The 23,877-nt window shown below is 35.8% G+C and overlaps 1 protein-coding gene across 1 annotated transcript in view; it reads right to left on the bottom strand.

Moving 5' to 3' along the window:
- The window catches only part of DENND1B (DENN domain containing 1B), a 167,086-nt gene that overhangs the window by 44,347 nt on the left and 98,862 nt on the right, over nt 1-23,877 (bottom strand). Inside the window, exons 10-13 of the mRNA XM_009283216.2 lie at nt 18,240-18,340; nt 11,450-11,495; nt 9,852-9,953; nt 1,937-2,062 (exon numbers count right to left, since the gene is read on the bottom strand). Coding sequence (XP_009281491.1) covers nt 1,937-2,062; nt 9,852-9,953; nt 11,450-11,495; nt 18,240-18,340 — 375 coding nt within the window. The remainder of the gene's footprint in view (nt 1-1,936; nt 2,063-9,851; nt 9,954-11,449; nt 11,496-18,239; nt 18,341-23,877) is intronic.

Below are 23,877 nucleotides of genomic sequence, written 5' to 3' on the forward strand. Positions count from 1 at the left end.
AAAAAACAAGTTACCTTTTTTTTTTTTTTTAATACGCTGTGTCTTTGGACAAGTTGATGCCAATCCAAGATATGCTGGTATTTGCCAGCAGACTTCTGCCTGTTAAGATATTCTGAAATAACATATCTTTAAAAAAAAAAAAACCATCAGGCCACAATGGTTTCATAAATATCTTCTCTTATATGCAATCAGTGGAGCCAAAAAAAAAAAACCAAACCCACCATGCAAAAGAAAATAATGCAGAAAGAAAGACTGCAAAGGTCACTTTGACAAATGTTTGCCAGTTGAAATGACGCATGGTGCACTACTTCTAATACAGTGCAAATGTAGATATCTCAGATATGCCAACAGATAAACTGAAATAAAATGGAAATCAGTTAAAAGGAGAGCTCATTTCAACAGAGATGCTAACCAGAATGCTAAAGAACTTGCACATTCAGTTCAACAAACTTACCAAAACAAAGGACTGACTGGAGCCTATTTCTGGTCAGAACAGAGGTAAGGACATCAACCAGACTGACATCATTCTGTTTGCATATATCGAATGTAGATTAAGACGCTTTTTGACTTAACAGCTCTTACTGCAAGCTGCCATGAGTTGACACAGACCAGTGTCCTCACCTTTAGACTAAGGGACAAATTAGATAACCCCTCCTGAAGCAATGTCAGGTAATGTCACTTATGGAATAAATGACAGCTATCTGTAGCAATTTTGAAAACAGGTACAGTCATTTCAATACAGTGTGCAAACTGGCTTTCCATATCATAAGAAAACTATAATGACTGCTAAACACAAATACTTGAACTAAACCCTTAAACATTACTTCATTTCTGCATGGGTTACTTCTCATCTCAGTAACAAATGCTGTCAGTGGCACAGACAGCCAGTGTGTAAAATGCTCACGGCAAAAAAGACTACCTGTAAGAGAACCACTTGGGTAGAAGGAAGACCCTGCCATACTAGATTTTAATGTTTCCTCCAGGAAAAGGCCTCATCTGAGATTAATAATTATCCTATCCATTTCCATCAAGGAATACCACATAGTCCCTTACCCACCAACAGAATACACCACTCTCCTCACCCCCAAACAAACATGCACCCACACACCCACCAGTTTTACAAACTTGACACCTCAAGCAAGGATGATTTTCTCCTGCCAAACATCAGACCCTTGGAATCTGATTCAGCCAATGTCGTCTCAATGCATTTTATCAAATGGAACTACTATCAATAGTTTGCAACTATCATAGGAGAAGAATCTGGACTGACAGATGAAATGAATCTCTAAGTTGTTTCTGATAAATGATTTTATCTCTAATAGGCTCAAGTATGTGCCACTCTCATAAACCAGAAAGGATGAAAGCCCATAACACATTAATCTACTGAGTACCAGTAAAACGTCAGAAATACAAATTCTGAAGTTCTGATGGGATGAAATGGGTTTCCATTTCTCCTAACTTCTCAGTGGAATCAAGATAAGTGTATAATAGAAGAGATGCATGTTTGACTCATATCTGGCTTCTCCTAGGAAATAAAAAGCTTCTGGCCTCAAACACAGCAAAGTCTCTGGACCTGTACAGTGAAAAATGATGGAGTCTGAAAGGCACAGCCTCTTCAGTTGCTCACCGCATTAAACCAGGTAAGCTGTGTGTAAGTAGCTTCATTAATACGATCTGATTTTATATGAAATAAATCATAAAAGCAATACAAATAAGAAAATAGCTGACTTTAGATGAGTATTTATTTTTCAGTACAACTCACCGTCAGGAGGTGGTAGTGCCTTCTATATTGCCAATGTATCCTTAGCACAGAGTAAGATTTAAAATATTTCCTTTGAAATGTTTCAGACTGGGATAAAACATTCCATATTTTCCTTGCAAAGAATGAGACTGTGCTCTTATAAATTAAGGAAAAAAAGTAAAGAAGCAGCCTTACTGGTTTGTATCTTAGTGCATCTCTGTAGGATCCAAACAGTGCTGCCTGTGCCCGAAGAAAGGCCTTGGCTACTCCATCACCCGTAGCTGTAGACTGCTTTTTCAGTTTATTTTTCAAGGCCGAGACCTGCACGACAGAGTGGAAGAGTTAAATTAACACCTCAGAAATTGGTACAGAGAGGTATGAACCCAATCAGCAGGCAAACCATGGTGTCTACAGGTCAGCCAAAAATTCATCCTCCTCCTTGATAGCTTATCTTTTTAACTGCAAAGAGCACCTGCTGGTCTGTTAATTGAAATGAAAGCAGGGGATGATGGTAGAGTGCTAATGCAAATTGGTTTATGCTCTCTTTTTTTCCCAAGGCCTCTTGACATAAATAAGCTTAATTATTTTACAGTAAACTGCATGTGAGCCACTTTTCTGCAGGTTTTTTTTCTCTCAGTCACGACATGTACTTACTTGTTTTGAATGAAGACAGTTGGATATTTTTTATTTATGCTATGAAGGCTTATTTTTAAGGACTCAATGGTCACTTACTATTCAGTTTTAGGGATTTTTTTTTTTTTTTTTTTTATCAAATTACTATCTTACATCATTTCTCATGCACCATGGGAGTAGCTGCTACCACTGTCAAATAGTTGAGAAAAGTCTGAGTAAATTCAGTGATACCATACTTATTTTAGAGCTTGCCTTTTTTTTTTTTTTTTTTGAAGGAGGTCTTTTCTTACTTGGCAAATAGCAGTCACGGATTATATAGAATTGGAAAAATTAGAAATACTAATTTAGATGACCCTTACTTGGAGATAGTTTGGAGAAAAATCATATAATTATGGAATTATTACAGTATTCTTTAAAGATATGTAGAATTACACCCAGTTATAGCCTATAGTCTCCTAATTTTCAACATGAGGGATATGTGGAGAAGTAAGCCAACTCCAATTATGTTGAATACATGTTTCTACATCCCTTTGTATTGCAATATACCAAATAAAGCAATATTTAAGTCACTAAAAACTATACAAAGTAACATTTAGGGTTACCCTTTAAACAGAACATTATAAACACACTATCACCAAAACAGCTTTCATTCTTATAGAAATAGATGCAAGAATGAGTATAATTTTGTTTCTTTATGCAAGCAGTCCCGACTGCTCTTGTAGATGATGATTGTAATTGAAGTGTCAAGGTAATTAACAACTAAACTTTGAATAATGCTAATGAGAACTGAACATGGCATCAGAGAAAAGACCAGCTCTACAGGTGATAAACCTTCACAGTAGTGACATTTTCCAGTGTAAAGTCACAGTTACTGTGATCTGATCAAAGAGAGGGACCCCCATTGGGTCCAATTATAACTATAGTTTTGAAAAAAAAATTATTGAGTTATGATGTTCATAATCTATGCAGAAAGGCCTTTACAGTATAGGTCTTTTCCCCATAGCTGTGATCTTTTCAGTTTATAGCCAAGCTCCATAGATCTAGATAAAAGTTGAGAGCCTGATTCGTTTAGCCCATGGAAAGCATACACCAAGGCTCATTTACGGTTTTTCCTCAAAAGAAAAAAAAAAAAAAGTACAAGTCTGAGTACAAAAAACAGTTAAGCAGTTCAAGGTGGAAAAAATAAACGCATGCTTTTGTTTTATTTTTTTTCTTTTGTTCTGTACTGTATGATTATTTTAAAGTAACTAAAAATAAGGTTTATTTAATTCCGGGGGAAATAAATGTATATATCCTTTGTATAAGGGAAACATGCCCATCAACGTTAGCTCAGTTTCACTAAAACAAAAGCAGTAACATGAGGTCAAAAAAAGAACTGTCAACCGTAAAATGTTGTCTCTGTTATGACAGACAAAGCATCTTCTGAATATAAGGGAGGGAAAAGGTAGAAAATTCTCTACGTTCTTTTAAATCTACATTCTTCTAAATTATAGTTTGTGAGTTTGGGGAAATAATGGCAGACGATAAGACACGGTCAGAGAATAAAGGGGTAAAGATGATGTAGAGCTGAGGAATCATAGGACAAAAGTGGGGGATGTGAAGGAAAATGGTGTTTTCTGATTTTCTCAGTTCTGGCAGGCCCTATGTACCCTAACATGAATCGATAAACAGGATGCTTTAGGCAAAAACATGTTAAAAAGAACAATAGAAAGCAACAAATCTCCTGCTTCACTGCAGTATTGCTATGTTATTAGTTCAACAATATTAAGAACATCCCAATGGGCTGGCAGTTTCAAGGCGGGTTCTCCAGCACAAAAATGTGTAAGTCAGATGCACATTTTTTGTGCTACCATCCTGGAGGGAGTTCTAGCCTCAAAAAGGCTATGCTGGAGTTCAAAGAAAGCTCCTCCAACTTCTGCTTCTCTCAGGAGGCTATGCTAAAAGGCAGGAAGAACTGTATTAGATTACTCTGCAGAAGTACTAGGAGCACAGTGCTGTTAAAAAGCCTGCAGAGATAATGTGGGCCACAACCCTGATTTCCTAATCGTCACGAACGGAGTCCTGGCTGAAGCACTCTTGAAGCGCCCTTGAGACCTGCCTAGGTTTCCTTCAAGCTGAGGTCAGCAAACATGCATGCAGAGGAACAGTGCTTTCTGAGGGCTTATCCCACCACCGAGTGACGGCAAACCCAAGCTGCGCATTCGGGTAGGTTGCCGGCAAAGTCTCCCAGTTCCACAGTTTAATCAAAGACAGCGTGATAAAGTAGTTATTACAGTCAATACAGTAGGTACAGATAAGAGACTGAGTGCTTTGAACTACTTAGAAGGACTTGGTGCACAGCAGGGTTGTGATTGCTTAGATCCATGAACCTAAACCAAGGAACTGTGAGACCCCTTTGGGTGACATCATTAATAGCTCTTAAAATTTCAAAGAAAATACACAATTCTGGCACCAAGCCAAAAAAATACCAAGCAGCATCTTTATCAAAATCTTTTCCTCATATAAGCGTTAATCCATCTATCTGTGATTAAGGATGCCAAACTTTTTTCCTCCCCTTCTTTGCATGTCTTAAGCCGAAATGGCCTTTTACAAAGTTTAAAAATAAAGAACTGCAAACAAACCACAGGGGTTAGAATGCTGTTAAAATTTATTTCTGGAAGACACTAGTGATCCATTTCAGAAATGGTATTATTAATTTACACTAGAAGCAAACTGGTTTTATCTTCTCCTAGCAACGGCTTCTCATAGGAAGGTGACTTCATTGGGCTGCTAAACACTACCAATGAAGAGCAATCGGAGCTTCAGGAAGGTTTAAATCAATAGAAGAGTTTTTAAGAGATTTAGAAAGTCAGGAGATTGATAGGTGATTTTTCTTTCAGATGTAAGTAAGTATATCTAAAATGTAGAAACATACTGTGTTGGTCATTAAAAAAAAAAAGCATTATTTTTTAAAATAGTCCCCCATGTCCTTTCTAAGATTCCTAAAATATAACTATCTGATCAGAAACAAAGCATGACTAATACCTCTTCAGTGTACATGTGAGTAGAAGAATAAAACTGCACATAAAGTTAAAAAATAAATTAATAAAATGATGTAACTATTAATGAAAGCCTTTGCTCCTGCAAAAACTTAAGCACGCATATAAATTTAAGCACATATAGAAGTATTCAAAACATTTGTCGCCTGAGAAATGCAGAACCACGCACTGGCGTTCCCAATGACTACCAGAACTCTGAAAAAAAGATATCCAGGTTATTTCTCTGGTATCAGTGACAGTTGTTATGCTTTAAACTATTTTTTGGTGTTCCCCATCCGATCAAGTCACTATGAAAGTAAGCCCACTCTCAACAGCGAGGAAGTGAGAGAAGATGGCAGAGAAGAGAAACAAACCAAAAACCCTACAACGAAATGGAATCTGATATGATTTAAATCAATATTGTTAATGAAAGGGCTTCTACATATTTAATACTATCTACACACACAGGATTTAGGCATCTCAGCCCTCCAGCATTTAATCACAAATGCTCGTTTAGACGAAAACAACTACTTAAATGCAAATGTTTTCGAAACTAGTTGTACTTTTCAATCTCACATTCTAACTTCTAAAACTATATTGAGGTTCAACAGACTCTCAACTCTAAGAATTTATTCAAAATAAACAGTTGCCTCATAACACTGCAAACACTGTTGACTGCTCTGAGTTTCTAAAATATATTAGTAATATTTTTGGCTATTTTCTGATGGGAAAACATAAAAAATTATGATATTTAAATTTTACAAAAAATCTTTTTAGTTGCACTGTTACATGTTGACCATAACTTCTTTATAATACTATTAATCATTGTATTTTCAGAAATAATTTGCACTCCCAGTAATTGTTTTATAAAGTAACTGTTTAATTTTCTACGTGAATTACAGCCTACTTTTCAAATGCTACTTTTAGAACAGTAATGTTCATATGCCCAATTTACGGTGTTAAAATCCTGTGACTTTAGGAATCTCAAAACTAAAACTCTAAAAACCCATTTAGATTCTGTATTGCATCATAGTGTGTAGGCACCACATGCTACAAAGGCTACGCATCTTTCAACAGCTCTGTAGATTTTACGGTTAACAATATTTAACGACCACAAAAGATGCTAAAAACCTATAAAGCCTATTGTTTTCTGAAGATCATATTTATAAAAGTTCTGCTTAGTCTATGGAGAAGTCAGTAAGACTTGGTTGCTAAAAATGATGCCCTCGATTCTCCAAGCCTTTTTTGAAAGTGTTCAAATTTGAGCAAAGTAGTCTTTTTGTCAGAGTAACCTGAAAGCAGGTATTGCAGGATCAGGCCCAAAGTTTATAAATTTGTTTCTATGGTCTCTGCTACTTTCTATACATCACAAGTGTTCTTTGTCTAACGTCTTATGTTATTAAAGTGGTGATCTAAGTATTATTGTATTAGGAAATTTACTCCCATAGAAGTAGCTACTTATTTTCATTTTTTTAAATTAAAAAATAATAGACAAATTCACAGTGAAATGATAAAATTTAAAAACAAGTGTTCTTGTCAGAAGAGAGGAAAAAGAGGGTTTTTCCCCCCTCTAAGAAAACAAAGGATTCCTGAAAGTCTTGCTCTGATTTATTTTTCCAATTTTAAATACCTTAGGAGTAGCGGAACTGCTACTGGCATGGTAGTATTTCTAACAGTCAATAAATCTAAAATATTATGTGTGAATATTGGAATGAAGCCATTAAGAAGATTACAGCATGCAACGCAGCAGAGGGTCCACATGAAAAAAGGACTGGTAATTCAGGACAACTGTGACCACTGACCTTTGCACAGTCAAGACCACTGGTCAGTCTGACAGAATAATAGAGTTCACATGCATAGAAAGTCATCTAGCCTGTAACTATAATTTAAATGCTTAAGTGAATGATTTAAAAATGCCTTTAAATCTCAGTTAATTTATTATACAGTTTATTAGACAATGCCATATAATAATGTTTTTTCACTCAAATTTATCATGAAAAAAATCACAATCAGAGCATTTTAATAGACATATTACTTATACATGGGTAAACTATTAAATACCTATGCTGTGAGGACATCATCAGGCTTATTAATCAAGAAAATAATTACTCAATTTCCTTCAGACACAAGAAACAGTTTTAGAAAACTCTTTGAAAATACTGCACTTCTTTTGTTAGGCTGTTAACAAACCTGGAATCAGTTTTTGAAAGGGATAGTAAGACTAGAGCTTCTTTTGTATTTTCAGTTCTTCATTCTAACACCCTTCAGTGGTACTCATTATATTTTTTCATCAGAAGTTTTACTACCTTTGTACGTATGCTTATGAGGTTTATTTATATAAGTTAAAATGCTTCACATATGTAAGTATCTTTGACATTTGCTTTAATGTTTTAAGTCTAACTTACCATTTTGACCCTACTCCTGTCTCACACTTTTTAACCGAAATGTTAGCAGCTGCACTGCCCCTCATGCATGCCAAAGACGGACAAGCATTTTCTCATTTTATGAGCCAAACACAGACGTTGTCTGTGCCTTTTGTTTCCAGGTTTTCCAAGTATAATCGTATATGTTTTCCATTAAATTGTTTTAATTAAAGTGCTTTACACATTGAAGTAGATGGGAATATTCAGATTAAAAGCTTCATTATAAAATCCTCAAATTCTGCAAGTATATTTTGCATAAAACATAGTTGTTCTGTTTTGTTCTCTACTAGATATGGAATGAAATATTTTAAGTCTATTGTATGGTCTGTACACTTGGACAACCTTCATTAACATTAATAATAGTAACATGCATATATCCTGGGGGAGAATATACTTCTAAAAGTATGAAGATCTGTATCCCTATTTTCTTCATGCTAGCCTACTCATTTAGAGATCATTTTGATATGCATCCGTAAAATATATGAGAAGCCCCTCTCATTGCACAAATATCCATTTTTACTGTTCGAAGGACCTCCAGCTACAACTCCAGTATCTTATGGACGATGATGCCTAATTCTAAATTCTACATCTAGCTATTATTTGTCAGGAGGTATGTACCTCCATGACATTATAACCTCAACCTAATTCACTGAATGCAAGGTCAGTTAAAATTACTGACACACCAGAAAATGACTCATTTTTTACTTAACTTGTTATACTCTTGAACGATAGAGTACAGTCAAAATTACTGTATATACGTGTGTGTGTATACTACTTCATACACTAACGTAAAATCACAAAACATCAGAGTAATTTTTAGATAGTCTTTTACATTTCTGAACTATAGTTGATACTGAGTAAAAAGAAAGACTGACCAGATGATCTATAAAAAGTCTAGATTTTTACATCATTAACAAAGGGAACTGACATTAATATAATCATCAAGAGTTTTATTTCTATTGTACCAAATATATACAAATTACCAACAAAAACAAGACACAGTATGTCACTACAGCACCTTACTTTGATTAAGACAGTTTGTTTTTATGATTTACAATTTCAGAAAATGTAACTCTTTGATTTCACATTTTGATATAAATTCTTTGTGCTGCCAACCACTTGTGATAGCTTGAGCATCTATAACTAAATAATCGAAACAGTGGTTTCACAATGATATTCTTTTAGAACTCAATTGGGAAAAACAAGGTAAGTGAATTTTGTGACTATTTAAAATGTTATACAGAATATGTTCCCCTATAGGCAATAAGAAAAAAAAAAAAGAACTGGCACTTAATTTATCATCCTTTACAGACAAAAGACAGTTTTTGTCATTTCAAAAGGATCAGATGTCTTTATGACAAACTGGGTTTGCAGTTTAATTTACAAATAGAATTCTAAGTAAGCAGTCTTTGCTCTGCCAAAGCAAATGACAAACAGTATAGGTTTTCATTCACGCAGCCCTCAGCAGGATAGAAGAGATTAAAATAAAACTGAAATAATTTAGAGAAAACAAATAAATGTTTCAGAAACTTGAAGAAGATCAAAGCCTGAATTTTCTGACCCCAACTGTACAAGCATTTCTTATTATATTGACCAGTGCCATCAGATCATTAATTAAAAGGAAAGCGCTGGCAGGTGGCAGGGAAGCAGAAGCCGATAATTGGCCCCCTTCTTCTTTTTGCCTTCAAAAACTCTCTCGTTCTTTTGCAAGACATGCCACTAGGCAGACAGAAATGCCTACTTTGTAATATAATGATTAAGATGAGATGAAGAGACTCTTGCGTTTAAAGCAGCTATGCCTAATGAATGCAGCTAGCTTTATAATTATGATCCTACTTTTACAATAAGGAATATGATGTTCCATTCAACATCTCCTCAACTGTCAAAAAGGTAAAAATCTCAAATACAGGGGTCTACACTTGGTGCTTTTCACCCCCTTATTCCTTTCATAGCAGTTAGCAAAACCAGGCAAAAATAACTACTAGTAATTTAAGCATCTATACAAGAAAGAAGGAATGAAATATCTGTAAGACTCACCACTTCACCAGGTAGGTTGTTCAGGTCATTAAAAGGGGTTTCTAGAGTGTTTGTGTCAACATTTAGCAAAACCACATCCTCCAGTGATCTATTTTTTACTCTCTGTTAAGAGGGAAAAAAAATAGTAGAAAAGCATTTTACTATGGCATCCTCCTGTATAATGTGCTAGATTAGAAACGATGATTTTACAAAGGACAATAATGGCAAAGCCAACGTTTTGAGCTTTAGATGTAGGATTAGTGAATTAGATGCAGGATTCAGAGTAGCTTTTAAAAACACTCCCTCTTCATCAAACAGTAAGGTTACATTAATAATCTCTGAAATACAAGCATATTCAAGAAATGAATTTCTGAAAACCATGATTTACACAAAACAGTTAAATATATTGGAACTATACATATAACAATGTTTCATTCTCCGATATTTGTGAAAGATAGGATGTTAATCATATAATCAGATGAAAAACAGAGAAAACTAAGTAATTATTTGCAGATTTATTTAAGTCCCAGGCATGTGATGTCTACTAGTATTATAGAAGAATGGATGAAACAATCTTTCATCAATGGACTTGATTATCAGCTAAGAATTAAGCAATTTGTTCCTTTCAGGAAAAAATGATAGAACTCTTTTCTATATGGTCCTACAATAATACATAATAGCGCGGTCCAGGAAATCATTCCAGAAGGAGTTGAGGGACTTATTTTTCAGAGCAAGCCTTCCTGTTCCATTATTTTCTGATGGAATAAGGAAAAAGATCCTAGTCAAGATATTACGATCAATGTATGCAGATCATAAGAACTTGATTTGAGAGAACAGAAGGCTACGCCTAGAGTTAAGAAGGCAGCTCTTTTTTGGAAACACAAAAGTGCTAGTGGCTCAGACTGGGGGAGAACCCACCTCATCAGCTTAGCAAATGTGAATTGGTCCTTAGAAACTGCTTTAGCAAACTGTAAATCAAATAAAGTTCCCAAATCAATTACCTACTCTGCATGATAATCAGACTACACATGAAGGCTTAACGGTGTCATCAAATGCTTATGGAAAGAGGCAAAGCTATTTATGACCCAGCTATTGCTTACCGCTTCGGTGAGTTCTATTCTTTTGTTGTATGTTTAAATCTGAAACGGCTACCTCCCGTTTTTTGGCAAAAAATACTCATTTCTAAATTAAGAGTTATGAATGTTATAGGATGAATGTTAGACTCAGATTTTCAGAGGGACAGGCACGTAAATCATCTGGGAAATCAGAACGATGCTGAATTCTGATTGATGGCGATTCCAAAATAAATTTTAACTGTTCTTATTATTGGGAAAATCTGTTGCTGAACCACTAAAAAAGGCAGGAAAAAAGCTATCATTGAGCTGTTAAATAGACACAGAAACAAATCATGATGTAGAGCTTATGTGTCTCCATAAAACACTTCAAAAGTAAGATTTCAAAGGAGGGACATTTTTTACTTTGTAAAGCATCTGAAGCTTAAATTTTGTAATTCCCTGCTAATAAACAGGGATTCTTTCTGAAGCATTTCTATTAAAATTACCATTTATGGCACACACACCTCATGCTTACCAGTATGCAGAAGTGTATAGTAAACTTACCTCTATTAAGCTTAAGTGGACGCCAATTAGATAAGGCATCGGTGCACTGAAGAAAAAAAGTGGAAAAAGTCAAATTATTGTTTTCAGTACCAACTACTACAACATTTGTGGAGCAAAAAAAATTTGAAGTCTTGGCACATACAGTCCCTAGTTAACATTCACTGTTTAAGCCTGTATTAAATTTACACAGTTGCTACTGAAATTTTTACTAGACAAGGGAAATTTTTTTTTTTTTTTCACTCTGCAGTAAAGATGACCACAAAATAAAGGACACTGTTCCTAACTATGGAAGTATGAGCGAGAAGACGTGTAAGGCTTGCTAACCTGCTTGCCATACCTAGTTACAATAACCAACCATACTGTATGGCAGAGCTAACCTAGCGGATGTTCCAAAAGTGGTGTGTCTCTAGCATGACAATGGTTTTAAAACACCATTCTGGAGAATATGGTACCATTTAACATCACCACACTGCAACACAAACATCATCACAAACGCCAGTTTTGGTTCTGAATGTGCTTCTGAAACCCTTCCTTGGTGGGCATTTGGAAGCTGTATAATATCCTATTTAACGCAAGATAGTAAACTTCTCATTTCCAATTTGAGTAAGACAAGGAACTATATTCTCAAAATAAAACAAATATCCACACAAAGCCTCTGGAGTGCGACCTCTTGCAGCATGCAAGCAAGAAACTGAATTAGTCAGGCTAATTTATCATGGTGTCGTGGTTTAACCCCAGTCGTCAACTAAGTACCACACAGCCACTCACCCTCCCACCCCCTGTGGGATGGGGGAGAGAATCGGGGGGAAAAAAAGTAAAACCTGTGGGTTGAGATAAAGACAGTTTAATAGGACAGCAAAGGAAGAGAAAATAATAATGATGATGATAAAAGAATATATAAAATGTGATGCACAATGCAATTGCTCACCACCTGCTGACCAATGCCCAGCCCGTCCCCAAGCAGCAATCACTGCCCCCCCAGCCAGCTTTCCCCCAGTTTATGTACTGAGCATGATGTCCCATGGTATGGAATGTCCCTTTGGCCAGTTTGGGTTGGGAAGCTGAAGTCCTTGACTAGTGTAAGCACTGCTCAGCAACAACTAAAACATCGGTGTGTTATCAACATTATCCTCATGCTAAATCCAAAACACAGCACTGTACCAGCTACTAGGAAGAAAATTAACTCTATTCCAGCCAAAGCCAGGACACATGGTTTCCTATAATCTTCTGTTCCTTCCTCTAGTGAATGTGTTCTGGCAACAACTGACAAAGAATATACTCAGTATGCAGCGCTGAAGGGAAAAACCATCCAATGACCATCACACTTTTGGGTACTGCAAGATTACTAAAAATATCCACTCCAGAGAAGCGAGCAATAGATAGGCTGGTTTAAGCAACTCCGTGGGAAAAGAAATACTACGGGAGTAGAGAGAAAAAAAACTAAATAAAAATAATCTCTGAAAAATAAATGGAAGGTAAGATGACTTATATGAATTTACACAGATAGCTGACATACAATAATTTCTCCCATTGTATTAATTCGATCACAGATCTGAGCCACTGGCACTGACTGATTGGCAATTGACGTCCTGAGGCCCGGGGAGAGGCTTCACTGCATCAGTTCACATGGCCACATCAATTCGGTCCCAACTCTGGGAGCAAAAGTAGCAATTCTCACCTGCCTGTGACTGCAGCCAGTTTTAGAAAAATCTGTACACGCTATGGATTAGCCAATTGCTCTCATTAACAATGTCCCACAGGAGAGGATCGATTAAAAAAACAAACAAAACAAACAAAAAAAACCCCACAACACTTTTGGGTCCTGCAAGATTACTAAAAATATCCACTCCAGAGAAGCGAGCAATAGATAGGCTGGTTTAAGCAACTCCGTGGGAAAAGAAATACTACGGGAGTAGAGAGAAAAAAAACTAAATAAAAATAATCTCTGAAAAATAAATGGAAGGTAAGATGACTTATATGAATTTACACAGATAGCTGACATACAATAATTTCTCCCATTGTATTAATTCGATCACAGATCTGAGCCACTGGCACTGACTGATTGGCAATTGACGTCCTGAGGCCCGGGGAGAGGCTTCACTGCATCAGTTCACATGGCCACATCAATTCGGTCCCAACTCTGGGAGCAAAAGTAGCAATTCTCACCTGCCTGTGACTGCAGCCAGTTTTAGAAAAATCTGTACACGCTATGGATTAGCCAATTGCTCTCATTAACAATGTCCCACAGGAGAGGATCGATTAAAAAAACAAACAAAACAAACAAAAAAAACCCCACACCAAACAAAAAAACACCCAAAACCCAGACTGACTGAGGCCAAAACAAGCTTTCATCATGTTTATACTATCAAAATACAGGTTTGCTGAGACTGCAAACTGTCATGGCTTAAGGTTTCTAGGCAATGGGGCTTCCAAAAGGGGAAATGGAGACCCCTATGTCCCCACACATCTTTTTCTTAGCCCAATACTGAAAAATTTTAGTACCTCCTGACAACTTCATCCAGGCTAAGGCCTTATGCCTCTGTGGACTGAACACAAGTTACATGGAATCATAAATGGGTGCCCCGCCAGAGCAGACACGCATTTATATTCAGTGAGGAATCAGACAGCTTTAAAACACTCTATAATTTTAAGAACGTTTTATACTGTGTAACATATTTAACCAAGCCAATGAGAATGACTATGACTGACATGTAACTGAGGATTCTTCTGCTGAATATGCAGCAAAATAGATCCTCAGGTTCATCGCATCAGAGTTATCTTAGCGTTACAAATAACGTGAACTGAAGAAACTACGGTGAAAACAAGCGCAGTATCATGTATGCATTTTATGCACACTTGTTTTCTTGTACACGACACTGTTCTAGCAGCTTCACCAGGCCTGTACTGACTTAAAATCGCTGATGATTTGCTCCATTAATAAGTCCGTCATTAAAAAGGGTAGTGTGTAGCTCTTTCCTATAGAACAAAGCAACAGCTACCTCATTTCAATTTTGAGAAGTTAACAGAATAAAGGTACAAAGCTAATTAGATAAACACATCTTGAAAATGCATGAAATAAAATTTGCAGGTATGGGAAGTCAATTTGATCATTTTCAGCAAAGAATGAATTTTATTACTGCTGGATTCTGAAGCCTTAACAGCAGAGGTTTGTAATATGTACATGAAATTGCTTACTATGATACTACTGGGAGCTGCTATATAGTTTTTCTCTTGCTTATGCATGTTATTACCAAAAAATGTTATTAATCTACAGTATCATTGCCTAAAATAATTACTGTTATGCAAAACATGCACGTTAATTGGAAAATAATTGTCCATTCTCACAAAAACAGGGATGCATATATCCCAATTCAGAAGAGACCAAATCTCATAAAAAGACATGTTGCAATTGTAACTTGAATTTTCTAATTGCATTATATTCTTAGCAGAGCATCAGTAGAACAGATGCTTTATCATCCACAGACAAAATACTGTCATGCATTCTTTTACCAGGGACTTAGTTTGCCAAGAAATTACACAGAAATTTGATGAAAATAGCTTTCTCCTTTACAAAAATTAATTTTATTCAAATATAATTACTATATCAATTTTCAAACATAATTTTTGTAAAAGCTTTCTTGAAAGCCAGCTACCTACTGGGCTAAGTACAACAATATCTTTTTGCCTACTTAAATGTAGAAAAGAAACAAAGTCTTAAAAATATTCAGAAAATTCAATTTTTTAGTAACTATGCCGTGTTTTCTTTCTCTTGAGCTAAAATGGAAATTACTTTCAGTGCTTAATATTCTGCTATCTTTTAGAAAAAGAAATTTATTATCTTTTCTTTTTTGGATGGTTGTTCCAATTCTCACATTGGAGTTCTCGTAATGGAATTCGAGGCCAAGATAAGCTACGTGGGGGGAAAAAAGCATCCTGAAGTAAATAAAGACACAGTACGTTCACACACTGAACCTTGCAAGTTCTCGTAACCTGGCCAAGCCTGACAGCATTACAGTCCACACCGATGCTCAGTACCGGTGGGCTTGGACTACTTTAAGAACATCCGTTACATTATGTCTAAACCCAGTCTGTGTATCAGGTTGCCTGATAGAACCTAAGAGGCTTTTTGATTAAAAAGGCAAGTGGAAGAATTTAAATAATTTTTTTAATATAGATCTGTTTTACTCAAAGATACATTTTTCTTTTTTCATGCCCACAAAATGTACCAGCTGAGCAGTTTATGTAATTTATCAAATTCTAATCCCCACAGAATTATATCATTTATCTTCATGAAATTTTGAAGATATATAGTCCAATTGAAAAAAAAAAAAATTGTGGATTTCTCTCAAAATACGTTGGATGATTATCATGCACAGAAAGGTTGCAGGATCAGGGCCTATATTTAAACTAGTAGATTTAAATGTATTTTATCTTTGTTTAGAAGCGGTCTTACTCCCTTGGAACGAACAAAATTATCAAACTGATATTTCCCTACTTCATTTATTTGAATACCATTTCAGAAAAACCCTAAGAAAATGAGAGTTCATGGGAGACATCCCAACAAAGTCCAAGTGAAGCAATGACAATGTGGTTTCTAGCTATGAAAATACATGTTAAGCTAAAAGGAAAAAAGGCACTTTTATAAAAAGAACTTCGCTCTACCAAAATGAAAATACAAAAAAGAATTAGAAAATTATTTTATTAATTTTAAATTGACATGACCCTCTTGGACTTCACACTAGGTCTGGCATAAACTTTGACCTTATGAATTCATCAAGATTTCATAATTTGATATATCATATACCTATGAGGAAAATATTTATTCACTGTTAATACGCCAAAACATAAGGAAAGCTAAGTATTTTATGTGTTTTTATTACACTATTCCAACCTGCCTCACAAAAGAACCATTCAAACCAGACATGAGCAGACAGAGAAATGTAAATGAACAAAAATCTGAGTTAAAAGGTCTGAATTACAGTTACTGTGGTAAATTCATCAGTTGTGCACTTCCTTTCATGAACTTCGTGCTTCCATTTGAACATCTCTAAAAAAAGGGAAACTTCCCCCCCCACACTCTATTGTACTACTGTGGAAAAGAAAAAGGGATATAAATGAGTTTCACAAGTTTAAGAAACTCCATGCTTCTTTTTAATGAGTAAAAAAAATTCTCAGGTCACGCCATTATGACCTAGAATCTCAACTATTATCATCATCACAAGAAGCTGTGTACAGCATCTAACATTATTATTTCGGGAAACATTATCTGTGCTTAGGAGAGGAAATAAAAAAAATCTTCTAGTATTCAGGATGCACTCTGTAGGGTACAGCTTGAATAAAGGTGCTGATCTACCTTCTGAGAACAGCATTTATGGATGATACTGAAGAAATTACAAAGCCTCTGGCAGTAAGCTCAAGTAATACAAAAACTAAACAAATACATCCAAGCTCTACCCCCATCTTGGTGCATTTTATCAAAGCCAGGACGAAAAACAATTAGGACAGAGTTTCTTCAAAAGAAAACTATCAGTAAATATGAAAGGCTTAGCTATAGTTGAAAGTAAAGGGAGGAGTGGGAGAGTATTTGATTTCCTTTCAAAAACAATAAATAATATACATATGAAGTATAGGAACTATCACAGAAAAAGATATACTATGGGCAAATATTGTGAACTTGAGGAAAAACTATCAAAGAGACTTAAGGAAACATAATGAGAATTTCTTTAAAAACAAGAAGTTCAACAGACTGAGTGGAGTTCAATGGAACATCAATATTTATAGGTTCCAGAAGAAAAACAAAACAAAGTCCAGCAAACATACAAGCATAATTTATTTCTGTGAAGAAAAACATTAGTAACAGAAACACAGATTTATGTTGGTAGGCATCTGGCTTGGACTCGGGTTTTATATACAATAACAATTCCTGATCTCTAAAATGGCTTTAAATGGTTCATTTTTCCACCACAGACCCATAGGGTCTAGTTAAAGTGAAAGTCTCCAGGGATGGATACTCCTGTTTTAGGTGCTTTAATGGAAACTCTCATTTGGTATCTCTGGCACTACTATGAATAAAAGAAGGTAGATCTCTTCTTAGCCTGAAATCTTAAAACACAGACATGTGGAAACATCATCCCTGGAAGGATCAGAAGTGACTCAAAAAGTCATTCTTCCTTGTTCAACTTAAAAATTTGCCAAAACCACGAAGTCTGTCATTTGAACAAAAACACATCAGAAGCAGAATTCTTATAATGAAAATTTTGGAAGTACCAAAAGGAGATTTTAAGCTCTTTTGGGAAGGTGTTGGATAGGATCCTGAACCTAGCTGAGTCTAAAATACAAATATTAAATCATATTAAACCTAAGGAAGACATTGATGCCTACTAACGTTTGATTCTGGAAAAACTGATCAGTTTTTTTCTGAATGCTTCTATCAGTATCATTTATCTCAAGTTAAAATAAATGCCAAATAAAAGAAAACTGTAACACAGCCGCATTTAAATTACTGAATGCATTCTCTAAAAATAAAACAGGAACAGTTATTATAAACATAGTTCTAAATGCTGCATTGAACGTAATCAGCACTGTAATTCAAGGTACCAAATTCAAACACCACGTAAAGGCATGCTGAAATATCTCTATTCAAGTCATCATTTAAGCATTGGCTTAAGTGCTTTCATAAACTGGATCCTGTATATTTAGTCACATAAGTAATTAGTGTTTTCATCAGTTACTTAGAATTACAAGACAGGTAAGAATCTTAGAAATGGGGATAACAGGTTAGCTGTCTTACCAGCAGTAGTCCAGAAGATGTGGAGGAAGCACTGGGATGTAAATGTGTTGCCAATACATTGGATATAACAATGCAGCTGATGCATGAACACAAGCAGTTAACTAAAAATAAACACACACAGAATTGGCAACAAAAAATATGAATAAAAAGAAAATACAAAACCTTAAATTAACTTTTAGACACGTAAGAATCTTAACCTCCCCAAACCACCTATTATAGCATTTTTTAATTACTTTTAATTGCTTAAATACATCTATGAAGAACGCTGACATACGTATACAAGTACAACGTTTGCAAGAAGTCAGACTAACGAGTCAATTAAAAGTTAGCCCTGCTCAGCTATTTCCTTGAAAACAAGAAAATAAACATGCACTACTTGATGTTTATCAAACGTGAGTACTGCCAAGAACACAGAAAACTCGAGCGTACCCCAGCTGCACTCAGCTCCGCTGAGCAGGAAAGACTCAGGGGAGTTTTTTGGTCCACGTTTCTGCTATTTGGAACAACTGGAATTGATCTGAACATGCATGAAGCCGCAGCAGAGCATTAAACTCAGGAGCAGGATTAATTGCTGTTTGTGTCACTATCTTGATTTCCAAACCACCTTTAAAAAAATCTGGTGAATATTCCCTATGACAGCAAAGCAACTTTATTACAATTTTCCAAAACTCCCTTCCCAAAGCAGGGACTGGCAAGTCCGGCACCAGCATCACCAGAAAACGAAGGACTCCTTGACCAAGAAAGGTGGTGTTACAATCTGCTTACCATTCAAAACGTGTTTTTCTAAAACAAGCGAACAAACAAAAAACCAACACAAAAAAAACCCACCCACCCCACCCCACAAAAACAATCTATGGAATTGATTAGAAACATGGTCTAGTTCACTCCTCGAGTGAACAAAATAATCTGCAACACCGAAAGAATTCAAATTTGATATATCAAATACCACTTTGCTATAGGTGAGTCACTCAAATTTATTTATTTGATTATGCAGCCACAGAGTTACAACAGAAAGTAGAAAACATCAAGACTGTTCAAAATGAGGTAGCCTATATCCAGCAAATAAAACACTACAAACCCCATAAAATAAAATTTAAAAAATTAAAAAAAGGGAATGCCCCACGTAGAAGACACCAAGCTTACGGAAAAAGACAAGACTGTCCTAATGTTTTCTATTACAACAAAATTACTATCTGAGGTTAACTTGGTAATAGTGCTGTTTATTAGACATGTAATTTTACAGTAACAAAACGAAGAGCTAAAAATAAAATGTAAATCCTGTCCATACAGCAAGTGCTAAAACATTACGGATTTTACAGGGGGAAAAAAACCCTCTTTGTGGAACAGATCAGCAGTTAAAGCTTTCACACCCTAGCTGTCTTGGACATTTAGACTTGTAAATAAAAATTATACTGTAATTTTGTACATGTATTTTTACACTAAAAATGAAAAAAAAAAAAATTATAAGACCATTGCATCAGAAATCACAGACAATTACAATTTGTGCAGCATAGTTTGCTCAGCACTCAGATTAATATAACACGATTAAATATGGAAAAGAAGAGGGTCTGAAAGCTCCTGAGGGATATCATTAGAGCAAATTGCCAAAGAATGAAACATGAGCCAGTCAGGAGATTCTGGAAGCTGCAGTAGTACCAAGGGACTTGAATGTTCGACAGTTGGAGCTTCAGTAATGTGTGAACTGCAGGTTAAGGTATCAGGAGACTCTGTTCACTGACACACAGAATGTCACTATTGACCAGCGAACTGCCCGAGCCTGACAGCTACACTACAGAAAGCCAAGTATATCATAATTCCGTATTTAAACTCTTCGTTTCAGATTAACATCTCGGTTTTTAGCTTTACATCAAACCTCTGCAATTACTCTCATTTTAGACTTATAATAATGGCTATTTTAATAATTACTGTGTTGTTACTAAGAATTAATTAATTTGGGAGAAGAAATAATTGAGTATCTTATCCCTCTTCTACACAGTGGGATTTATGAGTTTTATTTCCATATTATCTCTCTCTGTAGTTTAACTAACACTACTGATAGCGCAGTCAAGCTCAGTATCATGGTTTTTGCTCTTTTACTCAAAATGGACGTGGAATTACTAATTAGCATGTCCACATACTATTGTACATAGTATATAAATTTCAAACCGCAACTACCTATATAAAAATTAGCATTTCATGTATTTCAATCACAGACTGAAATAAAGCTGAGCATACAGTTATACAGGATATCCCCCAACGTATACAGCTGCCTCCTCCTCCTCTTAATAGGCATTCTTAAATTATGAATTAAGATGACTATACTATTTGCATGAAGAAATATTTTCCTATCTTATGCATATGTCTGTGTTATATTTTAGTTCCCACTTTTACAGAGGAAGTGGATAATTCCTTAAAAACATCTGAAGTTTTATTAACTCTCTCATTTTACAATCTATGTTTTAGTGTGGCACTCAGACTGGCATCTATTTAACATTTGTAATTAAAAAAAGTCTACTAAATTTTAGCATTTCTAGCAGGAAAGGTAAAGATTCGATTACTTACACATCAAGGTTTTGCTGTACTGTTCCTTGCTTTTCTATTTAATCACATCTTAATGTAACATCTTATTTAAACATTTCCATCTATGCTGCTGCAGTAGGTTTCCAAACATTTTAGTATGGCATGAATATGTTTTATAGTTTCCTGTTGTATTCAGCCTGTAATACAAGCAGCTATGGGATTCTGTTGCTCTTCAAACTGTGTGACATTTTAATACTCTGCCAACTCTGCCTTTAAGCAAATACTGGTAAGATAATTAAGGATTTCATATTAAAAATTGCACACTTTCTGGCAAATTCTCTTTTTGCCTTTTTTACTGTTTCAACAGTGACTGCATTTCTCAAATGCATTAGCTATTTAAATAACTTACCTCTTGAACTGACATATTCACTCTTCTAAATAGAATGGGGACTACTGCAAATCTTGGAATAATGCTGCATACCTTAAGTAACCAGACAGTTCAAGAGATCTGAAGAGCATTCGGGGACGAGGTAGAGCCCGACTGCTTACATCGGAACACAGAGGTCTATAAAGGCGACACTGGATTTGGAGGGGTATCTGATAGCATCTGGGCTTGGGAGCAGAGCCAGGCAGAGCCCCGGCAGGCACCCTGCCAAATGCTGAAGGAGGAGACGGTACGGCAGAGAGCACAGCACAAGCTCCTAGGTGCAGAAATGAGCATCTGTTGCTTGACCAAGTGGTGAGATCTTTTGCAGAAAACAATTCTTTATGCTATTTAGGGAAAAAGGCCTTCGCATGGAGCCTGTCTGTTGATTGCTATCTATTCCAAAAGGAATTATTAAGATCCACCTTTTAAAAAAAAAAACCAACAAAAAACTGAGAAGAAAAATGTCACAGATCAGAAAAATCTCTTTTTCAAGACAGGTAGTCACTATCCTAAATTATCGTGAAGTCATCTTCAAGGCTGTATAAAACCTTACCTATTTTGCCAGCGACAACTGGAGATTACATCAACTGTGAACTGTGATCCCCTTTACAGATAAGCTTGTATATATAAGGTGAAAGCATCTGTCCAATAAAATTAGCTATATAGTTATGTATACACACAAATATATCGTTGCTCAACTCTGCAGTTTGCTAAAAAATTCTAAATTATAGCAGAACAGTGCTGCAGAACCTAGTTACTGCAAATCTGATAGTTTATTACATGTTTTGAGGCAACAAATAATGTTGAGACATCCTCCTGTAGTCCACTGCACTGGAAAAGACCTACCAGAGTTGTGTTTCTATCCATAATAAAATGGGCGGGCAGTTTTTAAGTAAAGTTTTTGTCTGTTGAAACCCATTTGTCAATATCGAACAGAACTTTTAATATTTCTGCTTCCAACAATTTTTATTTTTTAGACTGTTTTTCTCCATTTCAAAGAACGTCTTCTAGTTTAAACAACTTTTATTTCAAAAATAAATCTAATTATGGTTTTAAAATTCTTTGAAATAATGTGGGTTTAAATTACATAAACATGAGTCAATTGACTTGAACTAGTTAAAAAACAACTTTTAACAAAAAATTTCAATGTTCAACCCTGTAGTAAATAAACAAATTTAATTTGAAATCCCTAGCATTTGCATTGGACATAAAAAGAAGTTTCCTGTCCCATTCTATCAGTAGTGAATTTACTAACATTACTGTGTACAACTGAAAGTTTCGGTCTATTTCTGATCTCTTCTGATAAGACACTGCAGCCGGCATCACCATGTAAGCTTTCATCACCCTGCAAGGAAAGTATGTGGTGTTTTCTCCAGAGATTTGTAGTGATTCCGGTAAAATAATTTTATCTTTGTCTCCTGAAAAAAAAAAAATGCTGGAACTATATGCCTGGTGATAATACAGTCTGTCCAAATAGTGGGAGACCACGTTACAAAGTTTGTCAGCAAAATTCGTTATCGAGTGACAGTAAATTGATTACTCCCAAATCCCTGCAAGACTGAAATAATGCACAAATTCTAGAGAATGAGTTACTTTCCACCTTATGCCAATAAGCAGCCACTTGGGAAGACTGTTGTTCAAAATCTACGCACTGCTGAACAGGAACAATCAGGAAAAGTTTTAGTACAAGACTTGATCAAAGCAGGTTTACCTGCTCCTGGGAACATGAAGAGTGTGGCTCCTCCCTGTCCCTCACGCAGATGCAGTAATTCTGATGTGTGTATCTGCTACCCCAACGCTCACTTCTACCAATGAACCCTTCTACCCTGGATTTCAAAGGGACTGGCCCCTTTTTCTTTTCTTTTTTTCTTTTTCCCCCTCTAATTTTAGTTTTTGCTAAAACACTGTGACATGTCTAGAGCCGTACTACTTCAACTGAAAGATTTTCTGCAGACTCATACATTATGCTTATTTGATACCTATTATTCACATAATTTCAATGAGTAACATGAAAATAATTATTCTGTATCCTGCACAAAACTTACCTGGCAGTTACTTTCTATCTATATAAATTATTTTCTTCAAAGCCTTTTCTATAACCAAAGGTTATAGAGAGAAAAAGAGAGGCAGAGCATAGGTGGCAAGACTTGCACACAACTAGAAACACACAAACTAGAAAGACAGAAACTGATTAGCAGAATCTTGTCAGAAAGCCAAAAACAGCAACAGAAGTTAGACAAAATGCTAAAGTAAAATTAACCTGTGATACCGTACAACCTTTCAAAATCTACTGTAAGCAACTAAAGAACTACTGTGATAAAACCATTTCCTGAAAAACCCTCAAACGCTGTCAATCTCTGTCAACACCATGTCCAGAAATGGGTACTGGTGTGCTCTCTCCCTCCTCCCTCACAGTCCCATTGGGCCAAAGAACGACTTCCCACCCACTGCCTCGACCACACATATGTTGAAAGATGCCAAAGATTCTGTTTATTTATCTCATCTACTTATTAATACCTATAGCAATAAATTGTAGGGGACGGGTCACCATTTTGCCACAGCTCCAGTAGCTACCATCAACCTGGACCAACTCTTATTGCCGTTACCCCGATACTCCCAGTTCACGAGAATTACTGAGAAACCACTATCCGCTTCCTGAAAGGGGAACAGTCGTACAGGTGAAAGGAAGCC

This window comes from Aptenodytes forsteri, unplaced genomic scaffold (assembly GCF_000699145.1).
Source record: "Aptenodytes forsteri isolate BGI_AS27 unplaced genomic scaffold, ASM69914v1 Scaffold181, whole genome shotgun sequence".
In the NCBI taxonomy this organism is placed as follows: domain Eukaryota; kingdom Metazoa; phylum Chordata; class Aves; order Sphenisciformes; family Spheniscidae; genus Aptenodytes; species Aptenodytes forsteri.